This window comes from Bactrocera oleae, chromosome 5, assembly GCF_042242935.1.
Source record: "Bactrocera oleae isolate idBacOlea1 chromosome 5, idBacOlea1, whole genome shotgun sequence".
Taxonomy (NCBI): domain Eukaryota; kingdom Metazoa; phylum Arthropoda; class Insecta; order Diptera; family Tephritidae; genus Bactrocera; species Bactrocera oleae.
Window position 1 is genome coordinate 36,822,356 of NC_091539.1, and position 22,073 is coordinate 36,844,428.

At 35.1% G+C, this 22,073-nt stretch overlaps 1 protein-coding gene across 27 annotated transcripts in view; it reads right to left on the reverse strand.

The window, feature by feature from the left end:
• Window positions 1-22,073, reverse strand: part of dlg1 (discs large 1) — a 134,075-nt gene that overhangs the window by 18,744 nt on the left and 93,258 nt on the right. For 9 of the 27 annotated variants that reach the window (XM_070110166.1, XM_070110157.1, XM_036371598.2 and 6 more), the window contains 7 exons: window positions 21,153-21,752; window positions 20,698-21,076; window positions 16,844-16,931; window positions 4,913-5,126; window positions 3,166-3,591; window positions 2,936-3,041; window positions 1,827-1,907 (listed from right to left, as the gene is read on the reverse strand). In XM_070110166.1, coding sequence (XP_069966267.1) covers window positions 1,827-1,907; window positions 2,936-3,041; window positions 3,166-3,591; window positions 4,913-5,126; window positions 16,844-16,931; window positions 20,698-21,076; window positions 21,153-21,752 — 1,894 coding nt within the window. Of the gene's footprint in view, window positions 1-1,826; window positions 1,908-2,935; window positions 3,042-3,165; window positions 3,592-4,912; window positions 5,127-16,843; window positions 16,932-20,697; window positions 21,077-21,152; window positions 21,753-22,073 lie in introns of those variants that run through there. The other 18 variants (XM_070110158.1, XM_070110152.1, XM_070110155.1 and 15 more) reach the window with 6 other exon arrangements.

Consider the following 22,073-nt stretch of genomic DNA (forward strand, 5'->3'; position numbering starts at 1 on the left):
CTGGAATCAGGGAAATGATTTTCTAAAATTTTGACTTGTGAGAAAATCAAGTGTGCGTTTTTTAATTAATGAGTGGAGTTTAAACTGGAAAATAACGAAAGTTTAGCGCTCAAACTGAACGCTGTGTTGCTTTTGTTCGTTAAAAATACGCACACAATGTATGTATGTATGTATGGGCACATGTAAGGTTGAGCAAAAAGCATTTTGAATCATTTTTACTGTGTTCTCATTGCTTGGCGCTGTTGGAGTAAAGCAATGCATGAATTTTGAAAAAGAAAAAAATTAATAATAATAATGGGAAAATGATTTTCAACAACGTCGAGTGTGGGAGCAGTAGAAATAAAAGGGGAATTGCACATAATTATATGCAATTTAAAGTTAACGATTAAAAATCAAACGTTATATAAAAGTAAAGAAAATTAATTAAAGAGTAATTAAAAGTCAATTGAAAATGTATTGCTTATAGTCCGAAGGTGTCTGTAAATATATTACGTTTTTACACATATTAAAGGTCATTGGAGCGTGTATGAGTATGTGTGTAGGTGTCGAAATGCAGTGCGCGCGCACGCGTTTTAAGACGATACCAAAATTGCACAAAGATTAGAAATGTTTTTGTATTTTATTTACTATGAACATTCGATTTTTGTCGAAACGCTGCTTTAATATGCTTGAGTACCAGTGGATGTAATCATTTTATATAACCCTTAACCAAAAATTAATACATATTCATATATTCTACACTTGTGCGCTGTTCTGAAAACCCAGTAAACCAGAAATTTAATTTCAGATAATTACGCTGAGATTGTTAGACAAGATTACGGCAGGTTAAACGCCTGGGGTTGTGCGATAATTAGTTAATTTTATTGTATTTTTTTTATTATTTATTGTAAATACTATAAAAGTCACCAAATCACCAAACTAAAAAAACGGACATAACCAATTTTAAAGTACTTAAGATAACAAGTACACAGAAATAACAAGAAAAAACGTTATCTAATTTGTGGAAAAATTATTTTGAAGTTAGTTAAATCTGATGTTTTTTCATATTTGGAACGCATATATCGTTCCATCATGTGCACCAAATTTGCACTAAATTATTTCTGCTTGACATTGAGAACTTAAAAAAGCGGTTTTAAATATTAAAATAGCTGGAGTTTGGCATAAGCCTTCTCATACAATTTATTATTATTTAAATAATAGTGTTCGCATTTGAGCGGAAGTTACGTTTTTTCGATAAATTCTCAATAAATGAATGGTTGTTTTTAAGTGTAGTCACTTTTAATTATACTAAGACGAATGTTAAGACAGCGACTGCAATGTAATGGCGCATTTCCGATTTGGTTACAAAAAATTAAATGCGTCATTTAAATATTATTACTATTTTTACACAATGCAGCAGTATTTATGTAAAGTAAATATTACAAATTCGTTGAGAATATTTCTAAAAATGCAAAATTTTCATTCCTTACGCCTCAAGTGTTTCAATACAGACGTTTGGTGACTTTTAAGTAATTACAAAAAAGGATTTTGGACCAAAAAACGCATTAACCATATTAGTAAATGTAGTTTGTAGACAAATATTTTTTTAATAATATTTTTACATATTTAATAATATTATTAAAATAAATTTTTACTAAATAGTTTTTAATATTTTTTAAATATTTTAATGTTTTTTAAATAGTTTAATATTTTTTACGATTAACCTTACCCCACATACTGCGTAATAATACTGTTTTCTAATACTGATTATTATCTTAAGTAACTAAAATATGTTACGATTTGTATAGTTAATAAACGACTAGAAGAAAATTAAATTCAACACTTACGTTGCGGTTCATTTGAATCATTGTTGTTAACATTGTTAACATCAAGTTCACTATTGCTGTTTACAACTCCGTTTGCGTTTGCTGTAAACGCGTACACACAGACGCATATGAAGACGATGGCGACAACGACGACGACAACACCGATGACAACGGTGATCATGATGATGATGGATGGAGACAACGGATGTGTTGGTACACATACATTATATAAGTGTGTTATGGTTGTAACAAACGAGCGTTTATATGTATATTTATATATATTTTTTTTAATTATTATTAATTTAAAATTTTATGCAATTACATTCCGCATTATTCGTATTTACGGGTAAGTTTATGTATGCAATGAATTAACGCATAGATGATAAACAAACAAAAATAAGTGGTGGTAATTTTGTTGACGGAGGACGAGGTAGATTGATGTTGAAGTTGATATGAGTTGATTGGACGCCACACAAGATATTCGTTTCATATATTTTATTAAAATTTCGTTTTTTTTTTTTAGTTTTCAAGTTGTTTGTTTGTTGGTGTTTGTACGTGATGGTAAGTAGTTTGTGTACGTGATTTTCATGTAAAAGCAAAAAATATACAATTTAATAAAAAAAATATATTAAAAAAATATGCAATAACATAGTAAACAAACAGAAATATAATTCAAATTAAACACATAAACTAATTAAATATAAATAATAATAACCAACTAACAAAAAGCATAAGCATAACAAAACATAACTTTCAATATACAGTTAAGAAAAAAAATTAGCAAATAAGTTTTTGATTTTTTTAAAGAAGTAGATACAGTTGGGACAGTCTCTAAATTAAATAGGCTGATAGTAGCAGTAACCAGAGGGGCTACAAACTGCTTATAAATAATAGGGGTCATACGTAAAAGCCTGCTTGGAAAATAACTATCATAAGTAAATTGAGAATTGTTCGTGGCGCTGCAAAAAGCCTGTCACGCAGCTAAATTCACTACAAAAGCGCTTAAATGCACACACACACACACATACACACGAAACGAAATTACATTTCCAATCAAATAATATATTTCCGCAAACATATTCAGTGTAAACACACACACCCATTTAGAGCACAGCCTGGTTGCTACTTACGCTCTTGATCGCTGCCATCTTCGCCCAACTTCTCATCGCGACTCTTCATGAACGGGAATTTCCGTGAAAATGTGAAATTCTTCTTCTTTCGATCGAGCGTCGATTGCTGCACCAATAGAGTGTCCATGAAAATTGGAGTAATTTAAAAAATAAAAAAAATTTAATTTAATAAAAACATATTAACATTTACAACAACTACGGCTACTCCAACCGATCTAGCGCTACTGTACCTCATTACTGACCTTGTCCAGGTTATTATTAGTAGCGGCATGACCTTGGAACTTAACACTACGATCGCGTGCGCGCATCTTTCGCTCCCATCGTCGTTTCGATGGCACAATACCGATTTGTTCGTCTTCACTGTCGCCGAGCACGCGACGTGCTTGCCACCACTCGTCGTCAGACGCATTGGTCACGTGCAATATATCGCCATGGCGGAAGGGCAGACCACGCGACGGCAGACCATCATCACGATTCGGATCGTAATCGAAGAGCGCACGCACGTACAGCGAACGCTTTTGTGAGGTGCGCAACAGTGTGCCCGTACCGCCGGCCGAGAGCGCAGCTTGCTGTTTCAGCTCTTGTATGCGCGCCTCAAAGCGATTGTATTCCTCGGGGCGATATTGAGCGACCAATGCCACAACACCACCGGAACTCTGTGGAATGGAAGAATGAGGAACACCATCATTAATCGAAAACACAAACATACATCATTTTTGATATGGTGGAATCGCATAAATTAATCTTACGAAATTGTTTGGGGAAGTGAGAGGGTGTTCGGGGGGTTGTTAATTTATATGACCACAAATGTATAGGTTGTGACAATATTGGCAATTATGATATCTTTCAGCAATTTGAGCAACAACTATATTTGAGTTTAACAGTTCTCAAAAAGCAAACCGTTCAAGAATAACATTTCCTTTAATTACTTCAGTTAAGGTATGAATTTCAGTCATAGTTACTTTCTTACATCTAAAAATGAGGACAAACTATTTAATTTTCATTGGTATATGAAGAAGTTTCCGACCCTCCAAAACCCCGTGCTTCTGGCACGTTAATTTTTGCCAACAGCGCACGGAAAAGCACTTTTTTCTTCGAACCCTCGGAGCGTTTTGTCCTAATCCACATAGTCGATGTAGTTCACATTTATGAATTCCAGAAAACGGTGGTCGGGCATCACTTTTCAGGATGAAGGAGCAGTCTTCGGCTTCTTCGCAGCAGGTTCGCTGCGTGAATTCCAATGTTTTTACTGTTACTTGGTAACTGGTGTGTCCAGCGGATTCATTTTACTTTGACGTTCACGCAACGACGCAGAAACTTCTTCGGATTGTACTTAAGCAGCCTCATACACTAAAGCGAAGCGTTTTCAAGGTTGCACTTGTAGGTCGGAGTAAGCAACAAAAATGAGATTATGGATCATTTGTATATCACCAAAAACAAAAGTGCGTCTACGTTTAAACCCGTTGAAACAATTTTTACAATTTATCTAAGAAGAACAGTCGCCATATACAGCATTCAAGAGCTCTTTGATTTCACTTAGAACTTTTCGGACAGCCTTCGAGGTACTTGGCATCATTTGCATTGCTAATCAACCCTTTCATCGGCTCATCCATTAACTAGGTCGCAGAATTATATATCCGGCTAGGTTTTGCCATCCTAGCAGCATTCGCCAAATTCTTTGATAAAAAACTTTTTGAAGCTAGGTTTGCCTACGTAATCGCCGTAAACCAGAATTTATATCCTGCGAAACTCTTTCCTGTCTACAACAACCACAACTGCGTATCTCACTGGTGAGTTTCAATACGGAGCTTGACAAAAAGTTCAAATTTTTTTCCTTCCTTCGTTAGATAGTGACAATAATTTTAGAGCATGCATGATTTTCCATTTACCACTTATAATCAAAACGCGCATATGTGTAAGAAATATGTATAATATTCCCGACTCTTCAAAACAAAGTATGAAAAATTTTGAACTCACCTTCAACGCCTGAGCGGCCTCCTCATGAGTAGCATTATTCAAGCTGACATTATTGACACTCATGAGCTGATCGCCACGTTTCAGCTCGCCGCCAGCATCAGCGGGTCCGCCAGCCAGTATAAATGACACATATATACCTTGACCATCCTCGCCGCCGACGATATTGAAGCCCAAACCTTGTGGACCCTTTTGTATGGTGATTGTGCGCGGTTCACTAGAAAAAAAAGAGAAAAGAAATTGAGGAAATGCCAAAGTAATTAACACAATTACAAACAAATACAATACAATAACGCTAACGCAGACTACGTGTAATAAATAAGTAATGAAACAACAACAAGTCTACAAATATGCATAAGTATGCTCATAAGTAGATATGTATAATATAATAGTAGAATGCAAATTAATATTATGCACATTGGCACATTATATTTTTACTATACAGCTGAAGGCCATATTAGTATGTACACTGGCACACGCACTTTACGCCGTCAAGTTCAGCCAACATATCGGTGCTTTGTAAGCGCAGCACGCCGCCAACAACATCGCTGCCGTTAATGCTATTGTACGCCTCACTGACATTTTTGCCGCGCTCCAAGTGCGCTGTCACTTTCTTCTTAGACTTAGGCGCGGGCACCAACTCCAATGTGGCATGCAATGGTAAGGAATTGGATTTCTCGAGTTTATGCAACTTGCGTAGCCGCGTTATGCGCTCGTCCATGTTGAGCAAATGCAGCTGCAGGCAACTCATTTTTGTTGCTGTCCTCCACGACTCGTCGCTTGTTGAACGGTGTGTTGATTAGAAAGAAATTGACGCGCTTGTCGATGTGAATTAATTCAATTAGCCACCAAATCGATGCGAATCGGCGATTGACAATTTATTTAATACAACGCGACGCGTCCGCTATCGATGGGCACAGCTGGTTGATCGGCCACCCGCTTTGGACTTGCCTACGCAACGAAATGTGCAATTACTTTCGGAATTCCGCTTTCAAAGCGGCAATGACAGCGGCGAACGCGCCGATTGCGACAGCAACAACAACAAAAATAATGGCGCGCGTTTGCATAAACAAATCCGAGTTTCGATTTGAAAGCCAGAAAACGAAGAAAAATAGCCAAACACAAACTGGGATGGAAAAACGCGCAACACCTTCGTTAAACACAATGGCAGCGCGAAAATAAGGCATGCAAGGCGGTAATCAAGACGTCGACGCGCGGCGCACACTGCACACTGCACACTGCAACGAAAAGTCAATGACAGTGCGGTATGGCCAAGCCAGACCAGCTCACGGGCTAATCGCAGTAGCACTTGCCGCCCAACAGCTGTATCCGTTCGAGTGCCGTCGTCATTCGTCATCCGACGCGTCAGCGTAAGCCAAACTTGTATTGAACAAAATAAATAAATATATATGTGGCTGTATTATTGCGCACGAAAATAAAATAATTAAAACAAAAATAAATACACGTTTATCGCTTGAATAGAAAACGCGAAGTGAAATAAAAGTAATCAAAGATGAAATTGAATAATGTGCGCGACGCGAATTAATGCGAAAAAATGCTCGTACACAGAGCGCGAGATGAGCGCGGCGTACGCGGTGGCGCTGCAACGGCGGCAACGGCGCAAACACGTATGCAGCTACGTATTAGTGTCGTGGCAGTTTATTTTGCTTGGCTTGTTTTGGCTGCGGCACAATACAATGTAAACTCACTCAAATATGGTTTGGCAAGCGTTTGGAGTCGCAGCGTCGCAGTTTCGCTAACGCGTTAGCACTCCGCCATCACCCTTTTTATGGGCATCCATCAGTCAGACAGTCAGTTAAGACAGTTAGTCAGTCTCGCAATGAGTTATTCGGTAAGTCAACAGTAGTCAGTTGTTGTTGTGTATACTCCGCACCTGTGACGCCTATGAATCAAGCGCTGCGTCTGCTCATTTCACGCGCGCGCGCCGGATTCTGGCACACGGTAGATACGAGTATCAGCGCGCTCAAATAGATATACATATATACATGCAAATATGAGATAACCCGTAGTGGAGAAACGAACATCAGTTAACATTAACGTATATTGAATCATAACACAACGCCCCTTAACCGCGTCACCTGATAAGGTTAACGAGATAACGATGACGGTTCAGTTGATATGTAAACAAAAGCAAAAAAATTGTTGGAATACTCTCCCAACTTTCGTTAGATTCGGTATTTTGTGTATAAAATGTGAATCAACATTCTGTGTTAGGGTTTTGAAAACTTGGAAAATGTACGTTATTTTGTATGGAAATATTTGTAAAAGACATATGCATGTTGACACTTCGAACAAAAATCCGTCTGTTTATTCTTGAAGCAAATAAAGGAACTCAACATGTCTCCCAGAATTTTAATACAAGACCCAATATGTTCAATAAAGCATGCTGTATTTTAAGGGGATATATCCACTTGTTAATTTCAAAACATCGATTTTATATTGAATGTATATATATTGGAGAATATTCTCCGAAAATTTTAAGTTGATCCGGCAAATAGTTTCGGAAATATGAGCGTATTTGTAATAACGTTCTCGAAATGCTGTTTTCAGAGTCGATGTAGAAAGTTTTTCCGAAACGGTTGGACCTATCACCTTGAAATTTTCACATGACCATCTTACATATATTTGTCAGGTGAATATCGAGAAATACGATTTTTGATAATAATATCGATATTTAAGCCACCCCGAAGTGTACATTTTTTCGCAAAAAGCGATTTTTTGTGGAAACCCTCCCATTTGTCAAAAATCAACATTTTTTCGGAGGTCGTCCTGAAGGCAACGGGAATAGAGGAATAAAATGACTCTTCGAAAAAAAAAAAACGCGTTTTTCTTACTGTCAACTGCATATAGACCCTTAAGTCTAAATTAAATTATGTTTCCTTAGTGCATTTAAAAAATACGAATCGAGAAAAATCGTACATTGGTTGGTATTTGATGGTAATGAATGCTTCCCAATGAATCAAGCCTTTTAAAAGGTTTTCGACTAACCGAACAACCAGCAATAGACTCCGGTCCCTTCTGAGAATAATTTATGGAGCTTTAAGACGAGAAAGTAGAAAATTTTGTAAATGTCATGGAAAAGCTTGTTGAGAATCTGCAAGAGACCTACTCTCCCTGGTTCGCTTAAGGACTCATCTATTAGTTCATTGCCACATTTTATATATGGTATATATAATTTTTCCCAAAGTTTTTAGGTATAACACAGGGCCTCAAAACTTTTTAGAGAACATTTTTATCAGCTTTCAATTTGTCACTGCAATTATAATTTTTATCTGTTGCGGTTCTCTTACTCTCTAGGGCTCTACCCTTCCAAATTCGTTAGCTACATCGATGCAACATAAAATGTATGATCCAAGTGGCGATAATACTAGTGAGTGAAAGAACAATTCATCTATCTTGAGATTACATATTATCTACCTTTGAACATTACTGTTTAAAGGGATATTTTTTATAGAATACAAATTATACTAAATTCACTTGATTAGTTACTAAGTTAATAAATCCAGAAACCTTACAAGAAAACATTGCAAATCCTTCAAAAATATATGAAGGCAACATAACATTATGTCTTTGAATTGTTGAAATTTTGAAAGTAGTGAAACGAACAAGCAATAAATAACTTTTCCGTTGCTTTCACATATAATGTAAGGAAACAGGGATGTATTATCGAGAGAGAAAATGTTACGAATACAAGTATAATATTCTCTAAATTTCTCATGTTGGCGGTGAAGACCGAAGGAATTATGGCTATAACCTGTTACGAGTCACAGAAAATCGTGAGCAGGTCAGTGCTTCCTATAGTTGAAAGAGCAGATATCTCAATTTTTATTTAATATCGCGTGAACCGCCACGAGTATATAAGCAATCATTATTTAAGCAGTAACCACATCTGGGAACAACTACTACTTCAGTCGAAACCGAAGATTTGTGCAATAAAAAATATTCGAATCGTCACTAAAGACTGCAAAGCAATAAAACCGAGTTTAATTGTTTTTACCAAAAGTGGTTATCAATTTGAATGCTGCGTTGGTTACTATAACGGTAATTATGTCATGAAGCTAATTTATATTATTGTAATTAAAAATATATAATATAAATACATACATACATAATTATCCCTACAAGAAACTGCTGATAGGTTCACCAATACACTCACATTTGTTATGTCAGTACTGACAGTCAAATGAACAGTAAAATGACTGTCAATATTTACGATTTTTCCAAAAGCAAATTCTGTATACATCCAAAGGAGACAACATACATTTCCATAGAAGTTTCGAGAAGTTGTGAAATACCTATGTAGCTGTTATTTCGTGCGATAAACCAAAAGTGTTGCGTGCTTCTGTGCAATAACAATTTTTGTTTTATTAAAAATAAATCAATAACGAAAGAGTTTTAAAATATAATATACGTAAGTTATTATAAAGTTTAAAATAAAGTTATATTTTTAGTTAATTTTCATTTTTATTTAGGCATTAATAAATGCCGAAATGTTCATGAACTGGAGAAATACGTACAGCAGAGCTTTTGATAGGAGCAAGCATGGAATTAAGTGAACATTTCTTTTCATAATTTATTATTTAATTATATTTTTGTTACACTCTTTTTTTTATATTTATGTATATTATTATAGCTAATTTTAATTAAAAGATTTTTTTTTTTTAAATTTATTAAAGAAATAAAAATGATATTATACACTGCGCATAAGAATTTTTCACTTGTGATAGATTTACAGTCATAGCTGGCAAATTGCAGCTATGATAGCGTTTCAGTCATAACTAAAAATTTTCAGCTATGATGGATTTATGGTCAGCAATGACTCAGAAAAAAACATGTGTTAAAGAGAGATGAAAACTCACACACATACGTTTGTTTACATCAGTTTTTGCACAAGGCTCTTAAGAAAATGATAGAAACTTTATTCTGGGCGCAGACAAAATTTTTTCAGCTGTGACTGTCATATAACCAGTCAGATGACTGTCACTGTTCTTGTAGGGATGTTTGCTCGCTGAGCAATGTGTTATTTGAGATAACGGTCTTATCTATTACCTGAATGAGTAACCTGTGTAAATTTGTCTGAGTCAAATAAGGATTAATTTTAATAAAATCTGAAAGAACTTGCGTTATCGTTAGAAATTCACGTTCGGAAAGCATCCATAGTTCAGTAATAACGAAAATGGTGAAGATAAAGGTTGCGAGTTTGCAAATTAATTGTAAAAGTAGAATACAGTTTTGTCGTTGTCGGTTATTCAAAGGATGTATGGTATAACGTGTCGCTATATTGTATTTAAACTCAGAAATTAAATTTACTTTATAATTAAAAATTTATTTTGTTTTTGGGTGGAACACTAACGAGAGATTTGCGATTAATACGGATATAATAATAAAAAAATAATTTGGAAACTCTGCAATTTCAAACATGTAAGATCATATTTTTGTTTCAGACCTTTCATTTGAATACATTGGAACAAACAGCAAAACTATCAAAGGATTTATAGTGGTTCATCAAACCGATCACCCAAGTAATACCTATATGATTCTGATAAATTACTGGAAACAAATATTATACGGTATGGACATTATGAGAACCTAGAACAGTTGCCTTCATCTCGAAACTCTTCCGAATCTCTCTAACAAATTAAAATTTGTTTTTTTCGATCAAAAATTCTGAAAATGTTTTCAGTTGGGGTTTCGGTCTAAAATTAACTGGAGGAGAAGACCTGTTAACTATTATACAGCTCTTTTTTGTTGTTGCCCTTGTTGTTATCTTACCAAATTTTGATGCTTTCAAGTGTTACGACCTTGTTCATGAAAATAGTGAATGTGCTCTTATTTTTATGATAATTGCATATATAACATTTTGATAAATATCGACTTTTTAGTAATAAATTCTGGAAAGTAAACCGTGGAAAAGTTTGTTTTGGTTGTCGAAAATTTTCTAGGGAACCACAAAGCACCAAATTATAAAGAAATTGTGCAAAATATGCTGGCAAATTTTCAGATAATTTTGGATATTATAGTGAAGGACAGAGAGAGCGGTTCAAAAAGGATCTAAAAGTGCTGGAAGAATAATATCAACGTTGTTGAGTTCCTCATATAAAGGTAGATTACCGCTGATCCTTAAAAAGATATTGCCAGTTGGAAAATTTTAAAATAAATGTTCATAAAAGGCGTTCAATTGAAATATAACACATTTTTTCGAAAATTTTCTCTCTTTACTTAAATTTTCACGTAAAACTTACAAAACCATTTACAGTTTCATGAACTGTGGGCACAAATATATCCAAAAATCGATATTGCTAGCAAAATTTCAAATCTCTTCACAATGAGATTACGCATGGGCAAAGGAAGCAAAATTGAAAAGGTCAATTGATTTACCAAGCTGCCTTCTAGTAATGGTGATTAATGTAATAAAATCAAATTCATAAATTAGTTTAAAAAATATATAGATCGCGAAGCCTTCTTAGGCTCAACATTAGTATGGAAAAAATATAGATACATAGATGGATAACGTGGGTGGGAAGTTTATGACATTACTGGCATCACGTGAATGGGCTATTAAGAGATATTGTTAGATGCTCGCGTTTCTTTGGTGTTAGACCAACACTTCTTTAAAAAATCTGTTATAGCTTTTAAGAACATAAGGTTGCCCGAAACATGCAATTTTGTCGCTCTGTCAAAACAATGTTATTCGAAATTGTTAAAGTGACGTTGGGTGAGATCTTTTTCAGGACCTTGGACGAAATTGTAAACACGTTTGAATAAGCGAATCGCTTTGCATATCTCTTATATGACAGATATAGTGTGTTTCAAAAATACACATTCTATTACATCATTCCATTTGATCCAAATTTTACTACGAGAATATCGGCTGAGTTATTAAATACGAGTAAAAACACTATTTGGATAACTTTAACTGAAAATATGGGTAAATGAAAGATATGTGCGCCTTTTGTTTCAAATAAATTATGTTTACAAATAAGTGAACGATTTCTTGATGAAACAAGAGAAAATGTTAACTTCGGCTGCATCGAAGCCATAATACCCTTCACAGGTGCATTTCTTATAGCATAAAAGGGTAGGAATGGTCCAACCTGAACAATTTTTTCGGAGCTTGTAGCGCTGCCTTTCGCAATATTCCGTGCCAAATTTCTAAAATATATTGTCAACTAAAAAAGTTTTCCATACAAGGACTTGATTTTGATCAAAATTTCAGATCGAAATCTCAAAAACTGAGAAACTAGTTCGCATGTATACTGACAGGCAGACGGACATGGCTAAATCGACTCAGCTAGTGACCCTGATCAGTTTTATATAATATAATTTATAGGATCTAAGACGGTTCCTTCTAAGTGTTACAAACACACCGAAGATGAGCGCAGGAAGTTAAACCAGGTGATGATCAGAGCACAAATGTGGCTTGATGCGAAAGGTCTCAAATTTGCCACTGAAAAACCGAGCTGCATTAAGGACACAAAAGGTTACCTACTGAGCACAAATTGAGCACGCTGTGGAAAACGCGTCCATAATAACTAGTCAATTGAGCAGGCAGATGTCTAATATCGGAGGACCGAGACAAAAAAAACGGACACTTTTGATGTCGACAAGAGTAAATGTCTTGCTCTACGGAGCAGTTAAGGGAAGACACATTGAAGAAAAATAATCGACGAAAATCCCTCGAAAAAGTGTATCACACAACTGCTCTAAGGGTAGCATCGAAATATCGTACAGTCTCGGGCGAAGCTGTATATGTAATAAGCGGAAACACACCCATCGACTTATTAGCATTTGAACGAAAGAAAATGTGGACGTTGAAGAAACAAGGAACAGATGCTGCCGCTACAAAAGAGGAAATAAAGAACGACACCTTGGAGCAATGGTAAGCTCGCTGGGAGCAAGAACGCCACGGCAGATGGACGGCCAGGCTAATCCGAAGCATAAGAGAATGGTCTAACAGGAAACATGGTGAGGTGGATTTTTACACTATTCAGATGCTATCCGGGCATGGATATTGTAGGAAGTATCTATATAAAATGGGAAAAGTCGAAGAGTCGTCCTGTATATACAACGACGCGATCGAGGACGAAATAGGCTCCACACTTTGGTCGGCCCCCTGAATGCGGATAATATCATACCTGTCATGCTTTAAAACGAGGAAAACTGGAAGAACGTGAAAAATTATATAGAAAACGTACTACGGATTAAAAAACGGGACCTGGACGCAGGCAATGACATGTAAGTATTGAGACGAGAAATATGGAACGCCACGCTGAAGTAATGCGAAAGCGGTTCCAGGGTGGGCGACGGTTCCCTAGAGGAGAGTTTTTTTAGTGACCTGCAAGTGGCACATACCATTGCTGTGACGACACAATGACGATGCGGAAGGCATTTTTCCCAAACTCCCCTGAAAAAAAAAGTGTTTAAAACTTTGTGCCAAACTCAATATGCCCCGTTTAGGAAATAAAATCGGATTTCTCTCATAACCATTGCGATTTCTCACTAACTATTATTTATAGCACATTAAATTTTGGTATATGTTTTAAAAAATTCAGAAACGTAAAAAAAAAACAAGAACAAGCAACTTGCAAGAAGAATCAAATGTCTTCAGGGGTGCTGGCAAAACGTTAAAATAACAAGTAAGGAAGGGCTAAGTTTGGATGTAGCCGAACATTTTATACTCTCGCAAAGTCAAATAGTATACTCGTTTGAGATTTCTTTGTGGATTGACTGATATTTTCGGTAGAAGGTCAACTATAGGCACTGGGGTCCACATATTTAGTACTTAGGGGCTTGAACAGTTTTGGTTGTTGGGAGTTGCCACCTGATTTCAACTATTTTCACACCGTCAATAGAAGTGCTAAAAACATTTGCTTCCAGTGAATTTTGTTATTATAGCATTAGCGGTTTAGGAGATATGCACATTAAACCTATTAGAGGCGGGACCACGCCCACTTAAAAAAAAAAAATTTAACTGCAGATGCCCCTCCCTAATGTGATCCAGTGGTCCGATTACGCCCATCTGCAATACCAACCGTCTCACGGTACCAAGAAACATGTCTACCAAGTTTCATAAAGATATCTCAATTTTTCACCCGGAAAAGAGTCACCCGGATTTCAACTCGTCTGTTCATCCTGATCCTTTATATATATATATAACTCTATATCTAACTCGATTAGTTTTAGGTGATACAAACAACCGTTACGTGAACAAAACTATTACACTCTGTAGCAATAAGTTGCGTGAGTATAAAAATGTTACGAAATATTTAGCATTCATTATTCGAAAATAGCGTGAACAAATTACAATCAAATTTGGTGTCTTCTTGGTTTATATTGAAGATCAATAGCTTACGACATAATTTTATTGCTATATTTTAGTTCGCGTCAAGTAAGAATATATTAAAAACATCTGAAATGAGATATACTTGTATGTATGTAATATCAACGCAACCGAAGAGACTAAATTAAATATATAAGGGATATGAGGTTTAGACCAAGATCTAGACCAATCCCAGTCTAATTCAGCGCTAAGCCACATACTTTTAAGAAAACTTGTCCGTTTAATTTCATTAAAATATCACATTTTGACCAACCAGTACGGTTTAATGTCAGGTATAAAGACGGAAATCATTATTGGGGGGCAGAGAAAGAGATGAGCTGATTGAATTAATGTGGACCATTACTCAAGTATACTCGAGAACATATTTTGAGGGAATTTTATATATAAATAATACTCACTGACCGACATATTCGGCATACAACTTTTTAGAAAAATCAAAATCATTATATGTAGTATATGGGTCTTGGGAGTAGTATTGACCCGATTTTATCAATATTTGCCAATACCACATGCTATTCACATTCCACGTACTAATAAAAATGCTCCCTGGGTTTCATTAAGATACCTCACATACCATCACCAATCTATATGGAGTAAAGTAAGCCGGATGTTCGGAAATTCTGATATTAGTTATATATTTGTTAGGTCAAGTTTTCACCCAATTTTATCTATTTTAGGCACAAAGATACACGGTTATTAGAAAAACACGCTCTCTCATTTTTATTGAGATAATTCACATATTGGCCGATAACTTATATGCGGTATAATCACCCGGAACTCGAAAATCTGTATATTAGGTATATGGGGTCTAGGGGAAGTATGGACCCAATTCAACCTATTTTTGAAATTTAGACATACATATATCAGGAAAGGATTCGCACCGAATTTCAATTATATATCTCACACATTTACCGATATTTCCGGTAAAAAGTCGACTATAGGCACTGATGTCCACATATTCGGTATAGAGGGGCTTGAACAGTCTTATTTCGATTTAGAAAATTTTTGGTCATAAAGCGGCGCACATCAAAGGCAATATTCGTGCAAAGTTGTATCCCGTTATATTAATTAATGCTTTATTTGTATACTAAAGTGTGAAAGAAACAAAGGGAATATAAAAGTGTTTTCTATGGGAAGTCCATTTTTGCACTGAAACATAGGAATATTAGGAGAACGTTATGTACCAAACTTGGTTGAAATCGGTCGAGCAGCTCCAGAGATATGTGAATTCACCAAAAAGTTGTCGGTGTCATGTTTACACCGGCTCCTATAAAGCCTTCTCGTACCATCTTGGATGTAAAACTTAATGTCTCTGACGCATTTAGTTATTGATTTATCGCGCATTTAGTAGTTTTTAACAAAACAGTTATATGGGGAGTGGGCGGGGTCATCATCCGATTGCACCAATTTTCACAATATCGTAAGAAGGGTTGAAAAAGTTGTCCTTTGCTAATTTACTTATTACGGGGCAGGCGCCCACTTTTTAAAGATTTTCAAACCAGCACTTTATATGTTTTCGATTGTTGGCATGGCAGTGTTCCAATTACGCCCATCTACGAAATCGTCCTTACTTTTTTGCCCAGGAACATGTGTACAAAGTTGCATGACGATGTCTTAATTTTTACTCAAGTTACGGTTTGCACAGACAGACGGACGGACAGACAATCACCCGGATTTCAACGCGTCTCGTCATCCTGATCATTTATACATATATACATAACTCCATTTCTATCTCGATTAGTTTTAGGTGATACTAACAACCGCTAGATGAACAACACTCTCTGCAACATGTTGCTATGTGGTCCAATATCGGTGGTTCTGACAAATGCGCAGCTTCTTGGGAAGAAAGGGACGTGTGCAAAATCGATGTCTCAGAAACTGAGGGGCAAAATCGCATACCATATATACAGTCGGACGGACAGACAGACGGCCATTGCTTAATTGACTCAGTTCGTCATGTTGATCACTTACGTATATATACTTTATAGGATTTCCGTCGTTTCCTTCTGGGTGTTAGAAAATTCGTGGCAAACTTACCCTGTTAGGGTATAATTTTTGTTTTTCGGATATTCGCAGTTTAGCAAAAGTTTCTTTTAGTTAGTACAATAGCAGCATTTATCTAGATAAAGAATATATTTTATTTATTGATAGCACTCGAAAAAACACTAGACTAGAATACCCCGTTAAAGCTCCTCTCCGTGAACCAAACTGGATTAACAAACAGACGCAACAAAAAAATGTGTTTAGTTCATTTTACAAATTACTTATGCATTTTTGTTTTTGAACAATAGACAATTTAACTACAAAACCGAACAATTCCAAATATAATAAATCATTTAGGGACGTTTTCTTAATGTCTGGTTAGCAACTAAGACTCCTTTCGGTTGAGTTAACCAGAACTTAACTGACAGATGGTTGCTAACCAGACGTTGAGAAAATGGCCCTTTGTCAGCGTTAAACATATAAAAATATGAATATGGAAAAATGAATTATATAATTAATGTAATGTAGTATAACTATTTATATATATACATATATATGTGTGCATATAGAGTTTGAGCGACTGCACTTACCGTGTAATATCCTCAGTGCTGACGGCACGTGGCGTTCCGGGTGGCACGGCGGCCAACACATTTGATGACGCATACCTAGATGCTGGTTCTATAATTTGTGTAATTATCAAAAACCACAACGCGGAAATTGAACACAACACGCACACACAAACAATGCATTACGATGGCATTTGTATAACAGAATACATTTGTACATTTGTATGTAATTAGGTACGAGTATGTATTAACATTTGTTTAGACATACATTTTTGGTCAATGATTGCAAAGATACGGGAATGAGAAGAGCAAAAGAATTAATGTGTTTTGGAATAATGTTATTTCTTTTTTTGAATATAAAGAAAAATTATACTAGGTGGAATATAAAAAACACATACACATGTGCATACATAATAAACATATTGTGGTAAATTTAAGTAAAATCTTTAGGAATTTCTCTTATGATTTTGTAAGAATATTTTTGAATATACATATATAAAAATACACTTCGTGCTGCAAGAGTGCGGAGGGAGATAATTTTTTTAATTAACTATTTTATTTTAAAAAATATTATTATAATTTTTTTTTTAATTTTAAAATAATTAATTGTTTTAAAATTTTTTTTTTTTATTAATTAATTTTTATAATTTTTTTAATTAATTAATTTTTTATATCATTTAAATTTTTTTTAATATTATTTTTTTATATATAATAATTTGTTTTTAAAGTTTAAATAACTGCTTGGCAAATTTATATTTTATAAGAATATTTTTAAATAAATATAAAAATAGACTTCGTACTGCGAAGGGAGCGGAGGGAGAAACATTTCTTTATTAACTACTTAATTTTTTTTAATCTATTCATTTTTTTATTATTTTATTTTTATAAATATTATTTAAATTTTTGGTTCTCAATTTAATTTTTAATTGTTTTAATAATAAGTTTTTAATTAATTAATTTTTATAAAAATATTTTTTTTCTTCATATTTCTTAATTATAGTTAATTCATTACTCAATTTTTTAAATTTTTAAATTATTATTTTTAGTTGATTTAATTTAAATTATTATTTTTAACTAAATATTTTTAATATTTTTTTTTTTTATAAATATTAATTTGTTTTTCAAAGTTTTAACTAATTGCTTGGCAAAATTTTGCGTTCTGGTGGTAGCAAAAAGCGAAGTTTATAAATTGAGAATAGAAACATCTTAAGTATAATATTTTTACGTTTGGAATGAAATAACGTCTCATAAGTAGCTGGGACCTACTTGCTGAACGCGTGAACGCGAGGCATTGGCGAATTCATGCACGCAGCGCAGTGCTAATGCACAATACGTGACGCCAAATGCATAATAAAACAGTTTAGCTATTTACAGTCGCCACACATAAATACATATTTGCTTTGCACTTAAGACAAATCGAAAATATATAGGTAAAAAATAAAAATCTATATAGCCTTTTTGGAAGCTGCATATGTGTCTGGACTTATATGCATGTGCTTACATTGCGCTCTAGCATGCTTAAATTCCTTTGCAGTTATAATATTTATAAAATATTTCAAAAATGTAAGTTTAGCGCTGGCAAAATTAAAATTGAAATGCTAAAATAGCGCGGCACATAAAAATAGTAACGCAAAAACACTGGAAGCATTATGTTGAGAGAATATTTTTTAGCCACATATGTATGTTGGTATGTATATGTGTGTACTTAACCTATTTCAGTGTTTTTTTTTTTCAATAAAATAAATCTTATATTGGTAATGTTTGTGTATTTCAGCATATGGAAAGCGTGATTACAAACATTTGGAGAGGCAGTAAATAATATTAGTTCATATATATGTATGGGCGTATGTATATGTTTATAGGCATAAAAAACAGAATAACAGTTTCTAGTTTTCTTAATTTTAAACTAGTGTCAGCTATATAATTTTGAAGCGAGTTCTAAATCGAATATTGAATTTAAAGAAATAAGTGCAGTTATCTACAAAAAATATTATATAATCACATACAAAAATATGTAGACATTATTCAACACACTTTTTTAAATTTCTCAGGGTTAAAGATACATAGCTGGACTATCCCATAATTGATTTTCAGATTTTAAAACCAGATTTCTTCAATAATGTTCAAATATAATATTTCCTAATCAAATTTTTTGAAAATATATTTTGAGAGTAAAACAAATGATCGATGCTCTTTAAACATCTAAATTAAGGGAGGAAGTACCCGAACACGTTTTAAATCGATTTTTTATTGTCTTTATCGATAGATATATGCTCCAAAAAAATATTGCAAAATCTCAAGAGCCAGTCATAAAAATTGTAGAAGATATGCCGATTGACGACTCGCTGACCGACTTTGAACCGCATACTTTAAACGGCGTTTTCTCGAAATCATGTTTTTCAAATTGGCGTAGAAGACAGTGTAACCAATTTTCTCCATCGAGCTTTTATATTAAAATACATAAGAAACTACTCTAGATATACTAAATATTTACTTCGCTAGTATAGGTAAGGCCATAAAATTAATTAATCAAACTCTATCGAAACTTTAATGTAATATTTTTCTTACATTATATGGAATGCTAGATTTTTCAATAAAGCATCTGTTTGAACAATTATAATATTGAATACTGCAGAAATAAGTAATTTTCTCGTGGATCAAATAATGCGATCTCAGGATAATCGGTTCTGCGTAACCGAAACGGACTCAGATTTTTATCGGGTCAAGTACTTTTAACTCAACTGATTCTAAAAACAAGAAAAAAAAGTGAGCTTTATCCTTCACAGCATCGTTTCATATAAAAACTATATGTATAACTAAATTTGAAAACGTAACCGGCCAAAGATGTGCATACAAACGAAAATATTTTGATAGTTCTCCCTAGCCACTTTGTTTGGTGTAAACAGCCACCAAGTCGCTTTAAGGTTACTTAAAAGAAAAAAAGGATTATTATGAAGGCTTTATCATGCTTTTGATCAGCTAATTTGTATGGCAGCTATATATTATACCATATGTACCATTGGCTTAAACAATAATTCATACCAAATTTTGATTTTTTGAAGATAGCTTATCACATAAAAAAGTTTCCCATACATGATTTTGGTTAGTTTTCCGATATCGGCGGTTCCCAATAATTGGGCAGCTCTTGAGAAGCAAAGCACGTGTGCAAGATTTCATATCGATATCTCACAAACTGAGGAACTAGTTCGCGTATATACGGACGGACATAACTACAACACTCAACTTGTCACGCTGATCATTTATATATTGTACATATATACTTTATAGGGCCTCACAGACGTTTGCTTTTAGATTAGAAGTCTTATTGAATTATGCCTTTTGTTTGTTCGATTCGCTTCTCTCCAATGTTTGAAGAATCGAATACAGTTAGAACGTATTTCATAAATGTTGGACACGTGTTTACCGGTTTTATACGGAATGTTAAATCTAATTATTTATTTTATTATCACATGTGCGAATTCAAATTGCCGGCATTAACTTTATTTACAGCGCGAAAGCAGATGGAAGTAATCACACTCTCCAACACACCACTTAAAATAAATAAACTTGTGGATGCAAAAATATCAGATATAGCACCTAGATATAGATAAAATAAATATGTACTACAACTGAAAGGTGTATTGCGGAAATACAGAGCAATAATTTGCTATATGTTAAACGAATTTTAACGAAAACAGCTTGTAGTGATTTAACGCTAAAGCTAAATTACAAAAACATAGCTGTTTTGTAATTGTATATCAGCCGTAAGTATATCTACTTATGTACTTGTATACTAGATGTATCTATATCTGTATGCATGTATGTATGTTTGATTGTTTATTTGTATGTATGTATGTATATGTATGCGTTTGTCTTACGAGGCAAAGGTGAATGGGATCTGGATGTTGATGCAACAACAACACCAGCTGCTGTGGAGGAGGCGGGTACTGAGGATTGTATATTATTGTTGATATTATTCGTGGTAGCTGTGTGGCTAACATTGTTGTTGTTGTACGTGGTAGTAGTGGTGGTGGTGGTGGTGGTGATTGAGGGTGATGGTGAACGAGCAAAATCAACAACTGTTTTTCCAATATTATTTATCGCACCTGTTGAATGCGAATTAATCGGCGCAAATTGTGGCTGTGAAGAGCTGACTGGATGCTGCGTCTTGCCAACGATCAACGTTACTTTGTCCGTTATTGACTTAAGCGTGGCGACCGCTTGCTCGTGTGTTACATTTTCCAGATTAGTTTCGGCCTGCAAAAGAATAAAATGATGCAATTAATAAGCGATACTCGTGTGAGTGTGGATGAAAGTAATGGTTCAACATTACCGCATTTGTGCGAACCGCAATCAGTTTATCGCCAATCGAGAGGCGTCCATCGACCGCAGCGGCGCCACCTTCCATGATTTTCGTTACATAAATACCGTTATCGCCCGGTATATGCTGATTACCAATACCGCCGGCTATGGAGAAGCCCAAACCCTTGCCACCTTTTACCAAATCGATCTCGACCACTTTCGGACCGGCTGCAGCAGCAGCTGCAGCTGCAGCAGCGGCGGCAGCACTACGTGGCAATGTGGCTGATGTGGCGGCAGTAGCGTCACCACCACCGCCAGCAGCACCGCCGCCACCGCCACGTTTTCTTTTCACATGCAATTTCACCACATTGCCGGCTTTTTTGAGCGCATCCACGGCGGATGCATGCGGCACATCCACCACAGATACATCATTCACCGACACAATGATATCGTTTATGCATAAACGTCCATCGGCAGCGGCGGCGCCGCCCGGTATCAGTTTCGTTATATAAATGGAGGTGTCCGTGCCGATGTGTGGATTGTCTGTGCCGCCGGCAATCGAAAAACCAAGACCAGAATTGCCACGCTCCAATGTAATATCCTCATATTGCCAGCTCTCATCACCATTCACCTGCAAACAAAAACAATCAATTAAGAGGAAAGTGTTAATTAAGGAATTTTCCAACGATCGTAACATTTGCATGGTTTTAGTGTTACAAACATATCAGCGAGTAGTATTTTGATTGACAACCTGACAATAGCAACAATAACAAAAGGCAGCATATATGCATGTGTGTATACCTGAAGTTAGTTGTCTGCTTGTTGGCAGCAAACAGCGCATAGTTACAATGTCGACGAAAAAAAAGACAGACACAGGGACAGACACTTGTTATTATTTGAGTGGTGATGAAAGTGGACACATGAAATGGCACAAAATAGAAATGAAAACACA